Below are 21,099 nucleotides of genomic sequence, written 5' to 3' on the forward strand. Positions count from 1 at the left end.
GTAAACATGCACACGGGCTTCATCGAATACTCCCTGCATCTGTTGATTTCATCTTATGTGGATTATTTGGTTGTATTTAGTGCAAATCTCCAGTTTCATCAGCTCTGATAAGTAATAGCCTAAACAACATGTTATGTGGCTGGCTAACGTTAAGTATGTTTTAATCAAAACATAAAACATTATTTACCCCGTTTTTATCTGTGAGATGTCCATTACACATTTTCCCAGTGTGTTAACGTCAGTAATTATGACTGTCGAATGTCTGACTTGACTCTTGGTAATGTATTTTGTCTCCAATATGATTCGACTATCAGTCGACTATCAGTGAGATTCGACAATTCTGATTCGATTATGAAAATCCTTAGTCGGGACACCCCTAGTAATCAGAAATGTTTCTTGAGCAGCAAATCAGCATATTAGAGTGATTTCTGAAGGATCATGTGACACTGAAGACTAGAGTAATTCAGCGTTGATCACAGCAGTAAATAAGAGTTTAACAGATATTCACATAGAAAACTGCTATTTTAAATTGTAATATTTACATGAAAGGATTAAAAATGTTTTACCTAACTATAAGCCACCAAGACACAGTGTAGAAATGTATATGAAGGAGTGTATGGTAACATACCATGGTGAAAAATTGATAAACACTTTTGTTTTTTCTGGTATTGATTACTGTAATGCCTTGCTTGCTGGGGTTTCTAAAGCCACCTGCAGTCAGTTCAAACTTCAGCCGCTAGAATCCTGACAAGGACCGGGACAAACGAGCATATCTCTCCAGTGTTAGAGTCATTGCACTGGCTCCCTGTCAGGTTTCGGATTGATTTTTTAATTCTCATGCTAACCTATAAGGCTTTGCATGGTTTGGCACCACAATATCCGTCTCAACTGTTAACATGACTGGTAACGTGTCACAGGTTGTTTCACTGAACTGCTGTGTTTGACCTGGTGATGTTGAGGACATACAGTATAACTGTGTGACTGTCTACTCACTCTTGCTGCTCCTGATGTGCTCCAGATGCTCTTGGGCAGCTCGGATGGTTTTCTGCACGACTGTCGTCACCTGCAGCTGCACGCTGGGTGGGTCACGTGTTAACAACAGCCGGTGAAGCACGTTGAGCAGCTCCACAGCCAGCAACTGCCACACAAACCAACCATCAAGACTAGTGCGTGCGCGAATGCGTTCTTTCACTGCATGAATCAGTTCAAATGCATTTAGAATGATCACAACATTCAAGATATGGGGGCAGAAAATGTTTATATTTATATCATTTCATACAGTTAATCAATATCATATGAATAGTGCCATTTTTTCCCCCTCCAAAAACCAGCATGATTACAAGTGTGATCTTGTTTATTGAACTTGACAAAAAAATCAATACGTTAATTAAGAGACACACCATATTGCCTGCTTTTGCTCTATTTCGACAACAAAAATAATTCCAAACACAGCACAGTTTTGCGTCTCTGAGCAAAAACGGTGTTTCGTTCCTGAATGAATCAATTGTTTAAATGATTCGGTTCAATCGCAACGACTCACTTATTAACAGTGACTCGCTGCCACCTACTGGCAGCTTTAATTTCACATTTAAAGTATCTTTTCATTATTTAAATAATTTCAAATATCAGTATTCAAGGATGTGTTTAAAATATCAAAACATGATATATTCTAAACGCATTCATGTCCTGCATTAAACAGTGAGTAAATGCATCTAAATGCCACTTCAGATGCAGCTTCTGTGTTTCCTCTGCATTAAAAAGATGATTTTGTTGATACTGACTTAATTTGCTTGCTTATTCTAATTCACTGATTAAATGAAAGAATTTGACTCAAAAGATGATGCACACTTTTATATAAAAAAAATGGCTTTAAGGTAAAAATAATTTTAAGCTTATTGGAAAAGATTCATTTATATGACTGCTGTGAACTGACCACCACACAGAACATGAAGAATATCAAAAACTGCAGTCAGCTGTCCACAGCAGTCCTTAAGATACCAGCACAATAACACACTCAGCAAAACATCGTCCGATTATCGTTATCAGTAAAATCCCCAAAAATATCAAGATATCATTTTTTTTGTCAATATCGCAGACCCTTAGTCCTGCGTTTAGAATGCTTCACTACTGCCTGAAGTAAAAGGAATGATAAAGATGTTGAGAAGCTGACCTGGTCCTCTGCGATGTGCGTCCGAGCGCTAGGAGAGTCCAGCAGTGTGCAGAGAGCAAACAGACATGACATCACATCCTCGATGGGCTCCTCGGCCCGAGGGAAACACAGGAACTCAATGCTGATGCCTGAAAAAATGCCAGAGACATTAGAGCCCTTTACATACTTGAAGAGGAAATGTCAAAAAGTCCAAATGAGTCACACAGACAATTTACCCAAGAGAAGGTGCAACCTGTCTTTCACTAGGTCATCGGTGTTTTTGGCCGGAGCAGAAGTCACTACAGGTCCTGTAAGGGCAGCACTCTTGCCCTCCGCAGAGTCTTCAGTCGAACCGAAGCCTGTGCTACTGAGCCACAGGGCCTCCGCGTGCAGGACAGACGCCCAGGAGCTTCGGTAATGAAGCCGCGCTGTGTCTATGGTCTCAGGAGTGTAGAAAGCCCCCCCTGATCAACACACCATTAAGATTAGCTGCTGTTACTGGTTTCCACTGAGCAAGTACAACAAATACAATTGGTCCTGGAAATAAACCTTTTTAAAAAAAAAAAAAAGACCTGCACAATACACAATTCCATATAGTCATGCATCTCGGATTCATTTACTAATTAAACAAGCACATATTCAATCAGGACTTAAAGGGATAATTCACCCAAAAATGAAAATTCTGTCATTAATTAACTCACCCTCATGTCGTTCCAAACCCGCAAGACCTCTTCAGAACATCATCTTCAGAACACAAATCAAGATATTTTTGATGCATTCCGAGAGCTCGTATGAAACGCATGTATGCGGATACATTGTTTACGTTCAGATCAAAGCAGAAACAGCGTATCCGCATACATACGTTGCTTACATATGTGATACTCTCCAAAATGGCGCTATAGCATGATGCGGAGGAGACAAATTTTTGAATAAAGTTATTTAGCCATTTATATATAAAACTATTGGCTTTCTTGAACATAGCATTTCAGAGATGAAAAAATGGATGTCTAAAAACTTCCTTTGTCTTAATAGTGATAAGACAGAGGTGATGTGTATTGGCACACCCCATCAAATTAGTAAAACTGGTACGTTAGTTTTAACAGTGGAAGGTACGGTTTTAGATTTTCAAAATAAACGTAAAAATCTGGGGGTGATATTTGACACTAATCTAACCTTTGATTCTCATGTTCAGAACAGAGTTAAAAATTCATTTTTTCATCTCAGAAACGTCGCAAGACCCCATCTTATCCCTTTCGGGTGCTGAAAAATTGATAAACACTTTTGTTTTTTCTCGTATTGATTACTGTAATGCCTTGCTTGCTGGGGTTTCTAAAGCCACCTGCAGCCAGTTCAAACTTCAGCCGCTAGAATCCTGACAAGGACCAGGACAAAATAACATTACATTTGACATTAAAGTTACGGTTGAACCACTGATGTCACATGGATTATTTTAACAATGTCCTTACGACAATTCTGAGCCTTGATCGTGTTAGGATCCTTGCTGTCTATCGAGGGTCAGAGAGCTCTCGGATTTCATCAGAAATATCTTAATGTGTGTTCTGAAGATGAACAAAGGTCTTAAAGGTTTGGAACGACACGAGGGGGAGTAATTAATGACAGAATTTTCGTATTTGGGTGAACTATCCCTTTAATACTTTAAAGCCATTTGCACCGTGCTATTTTTGTGAGTGCAGATCATAGTTCCATAGACTTAATACTTATCAGAAAAACTGTTTAAAATACTCAGAATGTGTTTTATTCAATAGAGAATCTATGTCACTGTGCATTGCATTCTGGGTAGTTACCGCCATGTCTTGTAAGTAGCAAACAATGACAACAAATACAAATCACCAGAGGAAAAAAAAAAATGACTGTATTTGCATTAATATTTTTAAAAGCAGCTTGCACTTGCTTAGAATAAATGGACTAATATTTAAAATCCCTTGCGTTGATTCGAGCGCTCAGTCGTGTGGCCAGGACACATAAACAACACGATACACACTCAGAGATCATACGGTTTCAATGTTTAATGTGTTTAAAGAAAAGCAATAATAATTATTGTGCAGATGATACTAATAAATCTGTCTCTATATATCATTTTTTGAAATGTGTATGTTACTACTTCAGCTGCTCATTCAAAAAGATGGAGATAAAATGTGGTAACGCTTTATTATAACTGCACACTAGGAATCATTAGTTAAGCATTAATAAATAGTCAATTCATCCTTTATAAAGCATTGCTCCAACATTAATATGCACTAGTAAGTAGTTTATAAATACAGCTATAAATGATTTGTTCTTGAGCATATCTATAATGTTTAATAAGTGTATTTTCATACTTTAACGATCAATTTATCATTTCTAAATTACTACGTTATTTACAAACCAGTTATTTAGGAGTTGTCAGTGGTTTATAAGATCATTTAGAAAGTGTAAGTAAATGATTAATAAACTATTTAAATGTACATTTATAAATCGTATTATTTAGACACATGATAATAGTTGCTCAGTGTGTTAATAATCATGAATTGCTGCAGGAATGTGTGTTCATAAAGCATTTAAGGCAGGTAGTTATAAAACATGTAGTAGTTGCCAGCCATCTATTTTTGTGAGCTCATCTAAAGTGAAGGCTATTTATACCTTATAAAGCATTTACAAGGAAGATTTAAAGGCTCATTTATCCTCCAAACAGAAACACAACACAGAGGGATAAATAATATTTTTTCAAGACGCAAAAAATGAAAAATAAGCCTCTGTAATTTCATAGAAAAATAAAATAAGAATTCAAGTGTACGGTTTCATCTTTTTGCATCTTGAAATGCATATTTCTGAGTTGTGTATCCCTCCGTGTTGTGTTTGTTTATTGTTCTGTTAGGAAGATAACTAAACCTTTAAATCTCCTTTGTAATAGAAATGCTTATAAATCAAGAACAAGGCATTTATAGCTGTATTTATAAACTGCTTACTGACGACTATTAATGTTGGGACAATGCTTTATAAAGGATGAACTGACTATTTACTAATGCTTACCTAATGATTCATAGCGTACAACCATCTTTAACATCTTACAATAGAAACATCATAAAATAAACATTGATCATAAGCAATCACTTGGCATAACGTGCAGTATTCACTGATTGCGAACTGCTCTGAAACCGTAGAACCAGAAACATTTTGACATTTGAAACACGCAGCGCTCACATTTATTCAGTTATAAAATAAAGATTTTTGTTGTAACATTTAAAGATATTTAAGACTTATGTCATTAGATTTGATAAAACTTAAGGTAAGACATATTGGCCTGGTTTCACAGACCAGGCTTAGACTAAGCCAGGATTAGGCCATAGTTCAATTAGGACATTTAAGTCATTTTTATAAACATGCTTTAGAAAAAAACATTACTGGTGTGCATCTTGAGACAGAACAAAGGCACTGATATATTTTAAGATCAGTCAGTGCAAATTTCTTTCAGTTGAAACAGCTCAGACTTACATTTTAGTCTAGGACTAGGCTTAAGCCTTGTCTGTGAAACCGGGGGATTAAGAGTTCGTAAGGACTCGCCGGGTTTACTTTACCTTCAGGTGGCAGCTGGCTGGAGAACTCTGCAGGCAGGGTGAGCAGCGCATAGTCGCTCAACACGGCCAGCCACAGACGGCTGAGAGACGGCAGCTCCGGCTGAACTAACGTCATCAGGCTGTCCGGAGGAAGAACGTCTCCTTCATCTCCCACATCCTCATCCTCACCCTGAGGAGGACGCGCCGGCATGCACTGAGACTCCTTCTTTATGTTCATGGCCACGACGAACACCTACAACCAGAGATGGTAAGTAACAGGGGTCCAGATTGGTTTATCCTTCAAAGCTGCTGGACTTATAGTTTTGAATGTGCAAAGTGTTATGTTCTGCACTTATTGTGTTCAAGACTTCCTCTAGTTCTGTGTGAAATCAGAGCGACACAAAGGTAAGCGCATTATTGTTGTACATTTTTTTTATTGTCGGATAATCATACAGTCTGCATCAATGAATCAGTCTTGACTGTCACGGTGTGTGCATAAACGAGTGTGAAATACCTAATTAGATTGCTTTTTCCGATCACGTCTATTTTTGTTTGCACTTTTTTGTATTTTAATTCTGACTGTTGACATTGAAAATGATGCATGTGTTTTCTTTCCGAGAGCATCGGTTAATTTCTTGATTGCCGTTTTGAGTGTCTGCTTGCATATTTTAACCATATTTGGTAGTGCTCTTTAATGTATTTGCCCTGATTTGATCCATGGGAAATTTATCTAACGTTATATTTATATTATTTTGCCGTCATTATTTAGTTTTAAGGAGTTAGAAATGTAACATTAATAATGATTAATCTATGTTTTATTTATACAGTGAAGACTACGCAGTGTTATTTTACATTTGATTATGACATTTTTGTACCTGAAAATTTCTTTTAGACCCACCTGTAAAACCTAAAAGCACCGTTTATTTAATTAGTGTCTTTGTTCGATATCATATTGTATCGTGACAAACCATCCAATTTACAGCCCTAGTAAGTAATGCTAATAAACGCTGGGAGGATGTTGATTTATTTTAAAAGGCCACTATCATTGTTCTTTGTAAATGTAGGTGCTTTAACTCACCTCAGCCCATGCTTTCAGCACAGCCAGTTTCTCCATAGTAGTGGCGCTCTCACTGTACAGCTGGCTGGACTGGCCCTTGCCAGCCTGGACTTTGTCCAGAGAGGAGACCAAGAGGTTGTGGACGCGCCGCAGGTCATTGAGGTCACTGACAACACCACTGCCTATCCATGCACTGCACACCTGTACAGCGATATATGAGAGGAGCCACTGTTAAACACTGAAGAAGAGGTATCCTTTAAAATGAAGTCAAATTTAAAGCAAAGACAAAGATATCACCATACTTGGACCAGCTGATTAAATCACAGCACATGAAGACGGTAACGTTTTGTATTACAAGTTTTCTTAAATGTTATGTTTAAATGTGTAATTGAGGCATTATCTAATTTAATACGCACTCATTTAAATGAATATCAGCACAATTGTGTCCCTGCAGCACAAAAGCAGTCATAAGCACACAGCTATATTTGTAGCAACAGCCAACAATACATTGTATGAGTCAAAATTACACATTTCTCTTTTATGCAAAAAATCATTAGGATATTAAGTAAAGATCATGTTCCATGAAGATATTTTGTAAATGTCCTACCGTAAATATATCAAAACTTCATTTTTGATTAGTAATATGCATTGCTAAGAACTTCATTTGGACAACTTTAAAGGTGATTTTCTCAATATTTAGATTTTTTTGCACCCTCAGATTCCAGATTTACAAATAGTTGTATCTCAGACAAATATTGTCCGATCCTAACAAACCATACATCAATGGAAAGATTATTTATTCAGCGTCCAGATGATGTAAAAATCTCAATTTCCAAAAATGTACCCTTAAGACTGGTTTTGTGCTCCAGGGTGTGATCACTGGATAAAGTCAGGCTCAAAATTCTTGTCTCGTTTTGTTGACGTGTGGATTTCTATTTTTATCACTCCATAAATCAGAAAATACTGTCAACAGCCAGAACAACATATTTCCATCATGTTTTTAGGAATGCAATGACATATGAACAAACCCCGCTCTAAAAGCCTTCAGAATATAGATTAATACAAAAATAAATAAAACAAAACTGGTGTATATAAGCAGCTGAAGTGGAGATTTCTGATACTGAAAGTATAATAAAATAAACACTTAAATGTGTATTTTGGATGTTTTCTGTCCACTAGTCTGAAAAAAAAAAAGACAAGTTATAGAAGCAAAATAGGCCAAAATCTCAAAACTGACCAGTGACTGGGTTGGTAACCTTTTAAATTTAGGGTTAAATAAGGTAAGAACCCCAGTGACAACTTTACACCCTTTTTTCTGACAACGTTGGGTCGAATTTTGACGAGCTGAATCAAGACTAGGTTGTGTTTTAGATGGGTTGAAGGTTTACCTGGCAGGCTTTGGCAGTGATGTCTGAGGGTGTATCTGGGGAAAAGGCTGGTCGGAGTGCAGCGCCAACCTGTGGTTTAAGAAAATAAAATAAATGTCAGCATGGAATGAAAATTCACCCCATATATTATCTAAAAGCATGTTATACTGTAGATCTTCCTGTGAACAATTCACCCATGCATAGGTTTCAATGTTTTAACCTCAGTGTTTTGACTCATCGCCAGTGAAGACGACTTCTCTCTCGTGACGTATGCAGGACTACTCCAATCATTTAGTGCACTTAAACCTGCCCCTGAAAGCTCATGCTCATCTGCCTCCACCTGAGTGCTACACCCTACATTACTTTATCAATAATCTGCTCCACCTGGAAGAAAATATCTACTTCTGTTTCACTGCATCTTCAAAATGTGTATACAAATGTAAGAATGAAACAATACCAAAACAAAATATCAAAAGGACATGGGCTTGATGGGTGCCAGTGATAATCTCTGCAGCTCAACTTGAACTGAACTAAAATAAATTAGCACGTGCTAGCAAGGGGAAATCGTTAAGCAAAACAAATCTTTCAAATGTGCTGTATTTGAGCAGAAATTACTACTTCACTGACATGTTCGTTCAGAGCATGTTTGTGTCTTAATGTGGTTTCTAACAAAAGAGTGTCTACCAGTGCATTAACACATCATGAGCCAATGAGTCACATTTACACAGAGTTGGGTAAGTTACTCTCAAAACGTAATTAAGTACTAGTTACTAATTACATCTTCAACAGTGTAATTAGATTACTGGACAAATAACTCTCTCCAAAAAGTATTTCATTACTTATTACTTTCTAAATCCTATATCAACCTCGACAAGTTAATGATACGAGGATAGACATAACTATATAAATTATTCTGGTCACACTTTAGATTAGAGTCCGGTTCTCACTATTAACTATGACTTTTGCCTCAGCATACTCCTAATTACTGCTTATTAATACTTTGTAAAGTAGTTGTAAAGTTTAAGAATTGTGTAGGAATAAGGATTTAGAATAAGGTCTTGCAGAATAAGACATTAATAGCCAATATCCCAGTAATATTCATGCTAATAACCTAGTTAATACTGAGAATTGGACACTAAAGTGTTACCAATATTCTTATTAACTCAAAGTATTTATAATGAGAAAAGTACATACAAAGCATGCATTTTAAGGTTAGACTTTATATTTTGATGTTAAATCCACTATAAATGTTTTATACACAGTATTAAGTTCAATTACATAAGTAGTAACTGTAATTCAATTACAGAAAAAAATCAGAGTAATCCCTTACTTTACTTTTTCAAGGGAAAAGTAAGTAAATTACAGTAACTAATTACACTGCATTTACAGCACGAGGCACAGACTGAGAAACTGACATTGGCCTGGTACTGCTCCAGTATCACATGACCAGGGAACTCGGGCTCCGGCACAGCGGCAAACTTCTTAATGATGTCCTCGAGAGCCTGCAGACCAGCCATGCGCAGCTGGTTACTGTGGTCTGTGGCAGCCATGAACGCCATGCGTATCAGATCGCACAAGTGCAGCACCAGGAAGTCACCTGCACAAGATACACAAACGTGTTCAATTCATTCCCTAAACTCACGTCACGTACAGGTCAATCATACGTTACACTTAATTCATACTTTACATATTTAACATAAATGTTTCATACAGCACTATTTTCAGCTTTATATTTGTTATATATTACAGTCATCTATAAATATATATAAAAAAATTTCAGGGTTCGTATTTCAAGACCTTAGGTCTCTTTAATGCATACTCTGTGGCGGCACAATAGATGGATCAGTGTGCATTGTCCTATAGGCTAAGTTTAATGGTTTAATGGTGCTAAGAATACCATTAGAAGAAACCCAAAACATTTTGCATAATTAAAAAGTGCACCTTGAACTCATTCAGTCGTGTTTGACAGTCACTAAAGAATCACTAAACTGCCATGAAACCACTTCTTGTATGATTAACTTATTTTCATTAAATTCTTAATTTTCTCAAATTTTCTTAATACCTCTAAATATCGATACCGTTTTACCGCCCAGTCCTACTTGCTATGTTCAACCAAAACGAAAATTCATTCTTCATTTTTTACTCCTAACTACTGATGTGTAGGAGTAAATTATGTGTCCGAGATGTTTACCTTCAGGGTTTTTAGCCTTGGCGACACGCGCAGTTGCCAGGTCAAAGTGGGCCTTGTCTGCATTCTCACAGAGATGAATGATACGGCACAGACAGTCGGCAGCAAACACTCGTGTGACCCAGCGCGGCGCCACGGACGGCTTGGACTTGTCATCCTGACCCAGTGATGTGAACATGATGTCATCGTCCATCTCATCCTTCTTCTCAGAGTCTTCCTCCTCTTCCTTCCTTCTGCCACCAGACGCAACAGTCCCACCGACCTCTGCAACAGAAGCAAAGATGGAATACAAGCTGGAATGAGAAAATACTGCAGATTACAGTAAAATGGGCACCGTTTCTAACACCCAATCAATCACAAAATAAAAGTATGTTTTAAAAGGATCGCAAACAAATAAAATACAGCCTGAGCCAACACAACATTATTATTATAAAACAATGGTAGTGTTATATTTTACATTCCTGTTCTGCATGTACATACTAAGCACTTACTATAGTAATACTTCAGACTTACGTGCCCTCTAGATGCTTGCGTTTTGCAAGTGAATGACGCATTATAGCACCATCCCAAAGAGGCACTTCTTCAAGAATCGGCTAAAAACACATCTCTTCCAGCTTTATCTGACCCTCTAACTCTAGCACGCTCTAATTCTAATTCTGTTTTTAGGGGTTCAAGCACGTAGCGCTAAAACCCTATTGTAATTGTAGAATGGTCACGGATCAGCGATCTCCACGTAAAACTGATCATGCAGATCAAACCGCATGTTGTGGAGACTTGAAACTTGGAGGGATGGTAGTACTCACACCGCCTACAACGTGACAAGGCTTGCCCCAATCAGCCTGACGGGGGCGCTACAGCTATCAAAAGTACGAAATCGCTCATAACTCCTAAACCATCAGTCGCAGGCTCAAGTGTCTTATGTCGTTGGAATCCTTGGCTCTGATTTAATCGTGGGCCAGTGACAATTTTCAGGTATTTTGCTTTTTTTGAAAAACCCAATTTTGCGTACTAGTCCTAGGTTTTTCGCCCGATCGGAACCAAACCAGTGCTGAAAGATTCTCTGGAGAGTGAATATCAATAATTATCAAAAAAAAAAAAGTTTAACTTTCAACTCACTGTCGCAAAGGGGCGCCAAAACGTTTGAAAGGGGCAGAGCCACTTTTAGTAAAATGCCTATAACTCCTGAACGGAGGAGGACTGGGGAGGACTCACAGAGCTTGGCCACTTGGTGGTGCTAAAAGAGAGAAAAAACACAAAAATGGCTATAACTGCACAACCATTTGTCCTATCAACATGAAAATCGGTGTGCACTGCCTTGGTCCAAAGCACCACAAGTGTCTTCAAGGACCTCAAAAATCATGGCCGCCATTGGCCGACAAAGTTTGAGCACCTGTTAGACAATTGGAAGGCCGATTGGAACAAAACTTGGTGGGCCTGTTCAACTCACAGGCCCAAAAGTCTGAGAGAAATTTGAAATAAATCGGCCACTGGGGGGAGCGATATCGCATTTTCCATCAAACGGTTTTTCGCACATACACACGCTATTTGTATCATACGATAGAACTCGTCATTCCAGACAACTTTGCCTCGAGAACCACTGCTGTCAATCAAATCGTTTGTTAAATGATTGAGATGTAAAAAACAAAAAAACAAAAAAAAAAAAAAAAAAAAACACACTACTTTTGCGAATTAGTCCTAGATTTTTTGCTCGATCTGGGAAAAAAAAAAAAACACTGCAGTGCAATTCTCTGGACGCTCTAGGTCAATAATTACCAAGAAAATTTTGTTTTGAAATGTAGCCTATGGGAAGTTATAACGGGGTCATTTAGAAAAGGGGCCTGTCCAAATTTACCCGAAATCCTATAGTCAAGTCACCTTTATTTATATAGCGCTTTTACAATACAGATTGTGTCAAAGCACTTAACAGTATCAAATTGGAGGATAGAGTGTCAGTAATGTATAATGATAAGATTAAACACTCTAAAGCCTAAAGAAAAACTTAAAACTTCACAAAACCTGGTGAGCACATGCGACAGGTGATTCTAAACAAGCATGCAAAGTTTTAAGGAGATCGGACCACAGCTGGCGCTATAACGGTCATAAACGTGAAAAAAACATCACATTTCTACGGTAAATTATCTGGATTTGCCAAAAATGCTTTTAAATCATTGATTTATGTGCGTACAGACTTGCTAAATAATATGCAGTGTCTTTTTCCTTATATGCTTAAAGGTCTTAAGCGCTGCTTGCAGCTATATTATCTATTTGTCTTCTTTTTTTATTTATTTATATAAAAAGCACTAGATCCCACGTGCACTCTTTACAATACTTGATTTTTATTTTATTTTTTTCAAAAAAGAGCCTCTAACACTAGTATTCTCTATTCTTTTCTTTCTTTGTTAAAAAAAAAAAGAGACCCTTTAAAACTAACCATCACCGTTCTTTTTCTATTCTCTCTGCTTGTTTTTTTTTATTTATTATAAAAATTTTAAACTTGAAAAAATAATCCTTGCTACGTGTACTGCTTTAGGCTAACCGAGACTCGTCACAGCACTTACATATTATTGCTCTTTTGTTGAATTTGATTGCTTCTGTTGTTCTCATTTATAAGTCGCTTTGGATAAAAGCATCTGCTAAATACCTAAATGTAAATGTAAATGGGTAATGACTAAGTACTAACCCTAAACCTAACCTTAACCTATGTTCCAAGTCCATGTAGTTACCTTATATTACTTGTGCATTTTCTTGTGTAAGTACTAGGGGTGTGCAATATTGACTAAACAAAATAAATATCCAGATTTTTTCGTGTTTTTGTGCTGGTTTTATGCCTGTCTAACTCCAAAATATTTTCATATTCCTCATATTCCGTGCAGTGGTCAGATTACATCAGTGACAGAAATAAACTTTTTCACTATGCGGCAATATTTGGCCTCAAACTGATTTTAAGGGGTTTTACATTTATAACCTTGATGTATGCATCACCTTTTATGTCAGATTCTTACTTTTAATCAATAAATGCATCAAACAAAATTGAAATTTTTTGGTTTGGTTTTTGCAACGCAAGTGACAAAATCAACGTCAGCTCGTACATTGTTAAAACAATAATTAAGATATTATTGTAGATGATATATATATCCCTCACGCTCATATACCTAGGATGATAGGCATGTCAAAATCACACAAGAAAAGTTCAGAAATCTTAATAGTTATTACAGTGAAAAAGTAGGCTTGATTTAGCGAAAACCAGTCTAAAGATTTAGGTTAAGTAATCCAAAAGAAATCTGTATAAATGCATGAGGATGCTTTAAGTCCTAATGGCTGCACTTTCAGACAATTTCTTGTTATCCTACCCTGTAAACTCATTAGAAAAATGCAATACTTACAGGCGAAACCTGTAATGTACTGGTTAATTTCATTCCAGTCATAAAGCACTATGATCTCAGCTCAAAAACACTGCCAGTGAATGGCTGTTACCTGTAGTGGCTGCAAGAACATCTTTGCAGAGCTTGAGCCAGTGAGGAAGTTTCTCCACTGCCAGAGACGAGAGCATGTGACCTAACGTGTCATGAATGTCCGAGCACAACTTCCTGTCCGTCTCACGGTCCAGCATTCCAAACAGAACACCTTCCAAACCCGTCTCTGTGATGTTCAGATCTGAAAAATGTTAAAGGACCAGATAAAACTGATTAAATGTGACCCTGGGGGCGTATTACAGAAAGCTCTTATCTGTTTGGTAACCATGGTTATTTCAGTTAGGACCACATTTCGGACAAAAGCCGTTACAGAACAGCATTTCTTAAGTGTGTTATCTTAACTTAACTACAGATAGTAAAGGAGTATTACAGAAACCTCTTAACTTCACAAAACAAATCCTAAAAACTGTCTTAACTTTAGGGCAAGCCCACAGCTGTCCTAACTTCAAGATCATTTGAAAGCTAATGGAAAAACCGCTTACAATTGCGCTGTCCAACAATGGCATTACATTTATTAATAATTGAAAATGAAGGACTGAGAAATTTAATGGTAGAATAACATTTTCACCAACTCTTGCCCGCTCCCTGTCTTTGTCTTCGTGAGTGAGCGAAGCTGAAAACTTACCAAATAGTACCGTCTTTGCCTTTTCTACAGAACTTGTCAAAGTTTCAATTTCCGCAGCACTGAAATTAAAAGCTCGGCGGTTTTGTTTATCCATTTTGTTTACCTCATCAGCAGATAGCACAGTGTTGGTTGCTTGGCAACAGACCTGAGAGTGTGTTGTCGAACTTGATGATGCAATTTAAGATTTCCTAACTAGAGATCAGATACAATTTTGTAAGATAGGATAAGAATCCCAAATCAAGTTAAGATTTGCTTCTGTAATACGAATGTGTGAAAAAACCTTATTTAATATATCTCATCTTAAGTTAAGACCCAAGATTATGCAATGCACTCTTGGCAGGTCTTTCAGCTAGTTCTATCAAACCTTTACAATTAATCCAGAATGCGTCAGCAAGATTAATTTTTAATCGGTCAAAAAGAACGCACGTCACACCTCTGTTCATCAAGTTGTACTGGCTACCAATAACTGCTCACATAAAATTCAAAGCATTAATGTTTGCCTACAAAACCTCCACTGGCTCTGCACCCCTGTACCTAATTTCATTACTTCAGACTAGGGGTGTGCGATAGGACGATTTTTGATCGTGGATCCAACAATGCACACACATTCTATCAGCTGCAGTTCTGGAGCATCCGTCTCAATATACTGTACAACGCCACATACACTCACAGTAGTGTTAACTCAGCGGTGGAGTTACTCTCACAGGACACTGCACTTATTCGCAATCACAAAATACGTTATTTGCATGTGCTTTAAAGCCTTGCCAGTTAAATGTTTCATTCACGCGCTGGTCTGACATGTGCTTTTTCTGAACACATACACCCAAAGCGCACGCACTAAAAAGCCTGTCAAACAGTGCCTGATTACTGAACTAAGTTATCTTTTGTGCTAACAGTGTCAAAACACACAAGGTTTACATATAGACACAGTTGGTTATGTCTAAAATGAAAGTAAACAGTTGAGAGAGAAACGGATGCATGCCTGTATATTAGATGCGTGCAGGTCTTAAAGGGACAGTACTAAACATGCAGCTGACTGTCATCAAAGCAATAGTTCACCCTATTTTCTGTCGTTTTCTATTCTATTTATTTATTATATAATAAAAAAAAAAAACTGTATGTGTACTGCATTAATCTAATTGAGACTTGTTATAGCACTTGCATATCATTGCTCTTTTGTTGATTTTGATTGCTTCCATTGTCCTCATTTGTAAGTCACTTTGGATAAAAGCGTCTGCTAAATAACTAAACTTAAATGTAAGATTAGAAACATTGGTAACACTTTAAAATAGGGCACACTTATTCACTATCAACTATGATGTTTCCCTCAATAAATTCCTAATTTGCTGCTTATTAATAGCTAGTAAATCAGTTGTTAAATTTAGGTATTGGGTAGGATTAGGGATGTAGACTAAGGTCATGTAGAATAAGGCATTAATTTGTGCTTAATTACTACTAATAAATGGCTAACATTCTAGTAATATACATGCTAATAAGCAACTAGTTAAGAGACCCTAAAATAAAGTGTTACCGAAACATTCTGTAATATACCGCCTGGACCACAAAACCAGTCATAAGGGTCAATTTTTTCAAAATTTAGATTTATACATCATATGAAAGCTGAATAAAGCAGCGTTCCATTGATGTATGGTTAGGATAGGACAATATTTGGCCGAGATACAACTGTTTTGGCTGAGATACAAAATCTGGAATCTGAGGGTGCAAAAAAAAAAATCTAAATATTGAGAAAATCGCCTTTTAAGTTGTCCAAATGAAGTTCTTAGCAATGCATATTACTAATCAAAAATGAAGTTGATATATTTAAGGTAGGCAATTTACAAAATATCTTCATGGAACATAATCTTTACTTAATATCTTAATGATTTTTGGCATAAAAGTAAAATGGATCATTTTGATCCATACAATGTATTGTTGTCTATTGCTATAAATATACCTGTGCTGCTTATGACTGCTTTAGTGCTCCAGGGTCAGATATATGTCTGGTTCTTCATATGACACGGTGTAGTTGAATGTTCACAACAGACTTGCACAGCCCAGTTTTGGAACATAAACATGACGAGGCAGGTTACGCACTGATGCTGGTGTGGTCTTTGCGGTCTCCTGCCCTCCTGGCGAGACTCATGGCGTATTCGCAGACCTCTGCAGCCTCGCGCTGAGCCAGCTGCCGGAGACACGCCACCGCGGCCCGCCGTAACAGCAGGTGAGAGCTGCACAGATGCACCTGTGCACACGCAAACACACATCAGCATCTGCTTCTACTATTCAACTGCATGTGCTCAAGAGCTGGGTAATTACTTTCAAATTGTAATCAGCTACTAATTCCAAATTACATGACTGCAGTTCGTAACGTAATCCACTGCATTACAAATTTTGGTTAATATAATCAGACTACTTATTGATTATTTTTAGATTACTTTTGACCCAACTCATTTATCACATTGATTTAAATAGGATAATCTTCCTAATCTACAATATCCAGTGTTGGGAAGGTTACTTTGGAAATGTAATAGGTTACAGATTACTATTATAAAATTTCAAAGATGAAAAAGTAGTATGAATAATTTACTGCTATTGAGTGTATAACATGTAATCTATATAATATAAATCACGTAATCCATAAAAAAGTAACTGTAGTCTGATTACAAGTACTTTAAAATGTAATTTAATTAACTACAAGTACTAAAATTTTGGAATTGATTACGTAACCCAGATTACATGTAATTTCCGAAGACGGAGCTCTATATGTGAACATGTTAGGTGTTAGCGTATAGCGGATGAAGCAGCCTTACACAGAGGCTGGGCACCAGGCTGGACAGGTTGACGTGTCGCGGTGCGAACATGTGCAGCTGCTGCAGACAGGAGATGGCCGCCGCCTGGACCAGAGAGTCCGAGTGATCCTGCATGATGGCGCAGCCCACCAGACACGACGAGCGGATCGTAGAGATGCTGCCGCTGTTCCCTGAGATAAACAAACCAGCAATAAGAAAAACACCCTTCTCCTTTTCTGTTCACCTGTGCCAAACTGACAGGGCTGGGGATGCATGAGACAGTGGAAAACGTGAGATGTGATAATATGCCCAAACACTCGTTAATCATCTTTAAGTAGCTTTAAACACTTCCTCTGGTTAAAGAAAACCTAAATTAACTTCCCAGAGTGCCTTGCCATTTTGAATCGTTCAAGTGCAATAAGACAAAAAAAAAAAATTGCATGCTGTCTAACAGACGGTGCAGTTTGCGTTTGCTTTAATTACCTATTATTAATATGAATTACCCATCATGACTAATCAGCTGAGGAATTTTGACTTGGGATAGTACTGTTTTTGTAGTTGTTATTGAAATTGGTGTTGAGAGTTGTGACATTCCACTGGAATCCTTATTTCCAGCAACAATAACTATATTGTGATATATTACTCGTATCGTGACACAGAATTTTGGTATCGCCCACTCCTAGCACTAAAAGCCCTCAAATAGAGGTCTACACAAAGGGAAAGCTTAATTACACAACTGCCACGTAGAACATCGAGACAAACACATTCTGGAGAGAACTGCACTTTTGACTCTTTGCTTTCCAGCTTTACACAACTCCTCACACTCATCTCGTCTCAGATCACTGATGTAGATATCATCATTTTATCTGAAAAATTGTTTTAAACAAATGTTAGGCTTATGGGCAAAAAAAAAAAAAAAAAGAAAAGAAAAAGGTAACACTTTATTTTATGGTGTCCTTGTTACACGTTACATGTACTTACTATTATAATAACAATAAATTATGCATAATTACATGCAAGCCAAACCCTAATCCTAACCATATAGTAAGTACATAATATTGTAACAAGGACACCTTAAAATAAAAGTGTAACCAAATATTGTTCATACTTAGTTCACGTTAACTAAAGTTGGTAACTAATGTTAATTAACTACTGAAACCTCATTATAAAGTGTTACCGACTTTTTCAATTTGTGATTTGATAAGCGCACTAAGTCATATAATGATTTCGTTTTTAGTTTGATTGACAGACGCTTTACCAAAACAATGGCCCAAAACACAATGTTAGGGATCTTTTACGTTATAATGAGAAGTTTAAAATGATTTTTGGTTCATCATGAAAGTATGGTGGGCCGTCACTGTCCAGGAACTCAATAGGAAACACTGATGTGTTTCAGTCACAGATGCTATGATTGTATGTTGGTACCCTGTAGTTCTGGGCCCACGGTGGTGATGAGCGCTCCGAGGCAGCGGCCCAGACACTGATGCACCTCGGTGTGCGAGGGAGGGACCGTCAGCAGCAGCGTCAGCACCAGAGACAGGGTGGGCTCCACGTAACCGCGGTACATGGGCCCGCTGGAGTCCACGATGAGAGCCAGAGAGTGCAGCGCCCACGTCTGAAACCACCAGAGGAACGAGTCACTAGGGGTGCTCAAACTAATCCTTGCATCGCGATGCGAACGTGGACGATCTGCACGTGCGCTGTGTGTTTGTTTGTCCTGAAGCTCGATCGCAGCTGCGGTTAAATGCACTCGCATCTCCGAATACTTTTATGATTCGAAATCGATGTAAACAGTCAGTTATATTTTCAGAACAGGACAAAACATCTGATGTGTGGAAATGGATCTGTGCATTAGTGTGAATGCAGACTATTAATTAAAGTTGCCACCGTCTATTATCTCACCAGTAATAATCAAACAGCAATAATGCTGAGGAAAAAAGAAAAACCTATAACTATGATTGTCTGTAAACTTCTGGATACTTAAAGTGCTTTTTGTTTATCAGTTGTAACTGTCTTTTCCCCCTTTATTACTTTATATTAAGGCCTCTAACACTAGCTTGCTCTATTCTTTTTCTATTCTATCCGTTTTCTTTTTATTTATTATATAATTTAAAAAAGAAACCCTTGCTAGTGTTCTGAGTTTAGCTAACTGAGGCTTGTTATAGCACTTGAGTATCATTGCTCTTTAGTTGATTGCGATTGCTTCTATCGTCCTCATTTGTAAGTCGCTTTGGATAAAAACATCTGCTAAATGACTAAATAAAAATGTGTATGTTTTGAAGCTAGACTTATTTGGTTAAATTATTAATTATTTTGATTTATTGTTAATTTGTAATTAGTTTTAAAAGCAGCCTGCTTATATAATTTAATAAAGATGCACAAAATAAATTAGCTATAATCCTGATGCATCGGGATATCGAACTGAATCGCTGACATGATAATCGTAATCGAACCGAGTCATGAAACCAGTGACGGTTCACGTCGCTACTCATCACTCATCTGATTCACCCAGCAGCAGAACACGGTCCAGACACCTGTGCGGCCTCAGAGCTCACCTGGACCTCGTGACACGTGGCGTCTTGAGCCAGAGCCAGCAGGATGCTAACACTGGTCTTGAGGTGCTGGCCCGACCCAATGCCGCCCACATAACGGTGCAGGCAGCCTAAAGCCAGAGAGTGACCCGTCCTGGACACCACGTCACGCGCCGACTTCAGCCTGCGCAGAGGAACGAAAACAGAAAAACTCATAAACACCATGACAAACATGAGAAAACAGCAAGAGATCTCACAACATCCATGCCACGCTTCCGTCCTGCACAAAGTGAGACACAGCTGATCAGAAGGGTTAGGAACCGAGCCTTATTCAGAGCCAGGGATTTTCTTGACGATTTCTGAATGTTTGCATTCTTTTTCTAGTCAATCTACTGTACAACACAAGAAATGCTTTTAACCCTTAAATGCATACGTCTGGTCTTTAGCGACCTGGGACATCATTCACTACCCTCGTTCCTTCAATTTTAAAATTAGACATTAAGAGATTTATGCATCATCTGAAAGCTGAATAAGCAAGCTTTCCATTGATGTATGGTTTGTTAGGATAGGACTATTTAGCTGAGATACAACTATTTGAAAATCTGGAATCCGAGGGTGCAAAAAAAATCTAAATATTGAGAAAATCACATTTAAAGTTAAATACAACCGGAGCACATGCCGCTGAGCTGAGGGGCGGGACATTTAGACGCACGCGCAGCGGTTTAGCCAATCACAACACACTGAGCCAGCTAACCAATCAGAGCCCATCACGTATTTCTGAGGGAGGGGCTTCATAAAAACAGGAAATAATCAAGGCGTTTGTCAGAGAAGGGACAGAGCGGTGTGGAATAAAGGTAAATTATATGAAAAATAATGCGTTTTTAAAAAAACGGAGCATGAACATGTTAGACTGCACCCCATAAACACAATTAAGCCTAGAAAAAAAAACAGCAAGCCACCCCTTTAACAATGCAGATTAATTTTCACAGCCTTCTTTGATCATATTTACCAAGGGTGCCAATAATTCTGACCACGACTGTATCTGATGACTCAATACGTGCAATGTATCTTTATTCCTCGAGATGGCGCTGTTTAATATACAATGACATGATGTTTGATGGTGGATGTGGTGATGAATAAGCTGCCAAAATACTGATTTTGAAGTTAATTGAAAACGCTAGTTTTGAGAATATGGTTGAGATCGTGAATATGAGCCAGATGCTGAATGTACTGCGCTCTGACGATGACAGCGATGGTAAAATCATCTGCTCAAACTGAACCCTTCTACATTTCAAAATGCAACGAAATATGCTTTATTTTATTCTTCTATAATTGTTATTAAAATATCAAGAGAGTTTTTTGCTAT

The 21,099-nt window shown here is 37.7% G+C and overlaps 1 protein-coding gene across 4 annotated transcripts in view; it reads right to left on the bottom strand.

Annotated features, from left to right (window-relative positions):
* Positions 1-21,099, bottom strand: part of heatr5b (HEAT repeat containing 5B) — a 69,201-nt gene that overhangs the window by 17,781 nt on the left and 30,321 nt on the right. For all 4 annotated transcript variants that reach the window (XM_058795174.1, XM_058795173.1, XM_058795172.1 and 1 more), the window contains 13 exons: positions 19,758-19,917; positions 18,628-18,817; positions 17,224-17,393; positions 16,508-16,655; positions 13,790-13,969; positions 10,319-10,579; positions 9,543-9,724; positions 8,149-8,217; positions 6,782-6,961; positions 5,725-5,956; positions 2,386-2,613; positions 2,171-2,298; positions 994-1,138 (listed from right to left, as the gene is read on the bottom strand). In XM_058795174.1, the coding sequence (XP_058651157.1) occupies positions 994-1,138; positions 2,171-2,298; positions 2,386-2,613; positions 5,725-5,956; positions 6,782-6,961; positions 8,149-8,217; positions 9,543-9,724; positions 10,319-10,579; positions 13,790-13,969; positions 16,508-16,655; positions 17,224-17,393; positions 18,628-18,817; positions 19,758-19,917 (2,273 nt within the window). The remainder of the gene's footprint in view (positions 1-993; positions 1,139-2,170; positions 2,299-2,385; positions 2,614-5,724; positions 5,957-6,781; positions 6,962-8,148; positions 8,218-9,542; positions 9,725-10,318; positions 10,580-13,789; positions 13,970-16,507; positions 16,656-17,223; positions 17,394-18,627; positions 18,818-19,757; positions 19,918-21,099) is intronic.

This window comes from Onychostoma macrolepis, chromosome 13 (genome assembly GCF_012432095.1).
Source record: "Onychostoma macrolepis isolate SWU-2019 chromosome 13, ASM1243209v1, whole genome shotgun sequence".
Taxonomy (NCBI): domain Eukaryota; kingdom Metazoa; phylum Chordata; class Actinopteri; order Cypriniformes; family Cyprinidae; genus Onychostoma; species Onychostoma macrolepis.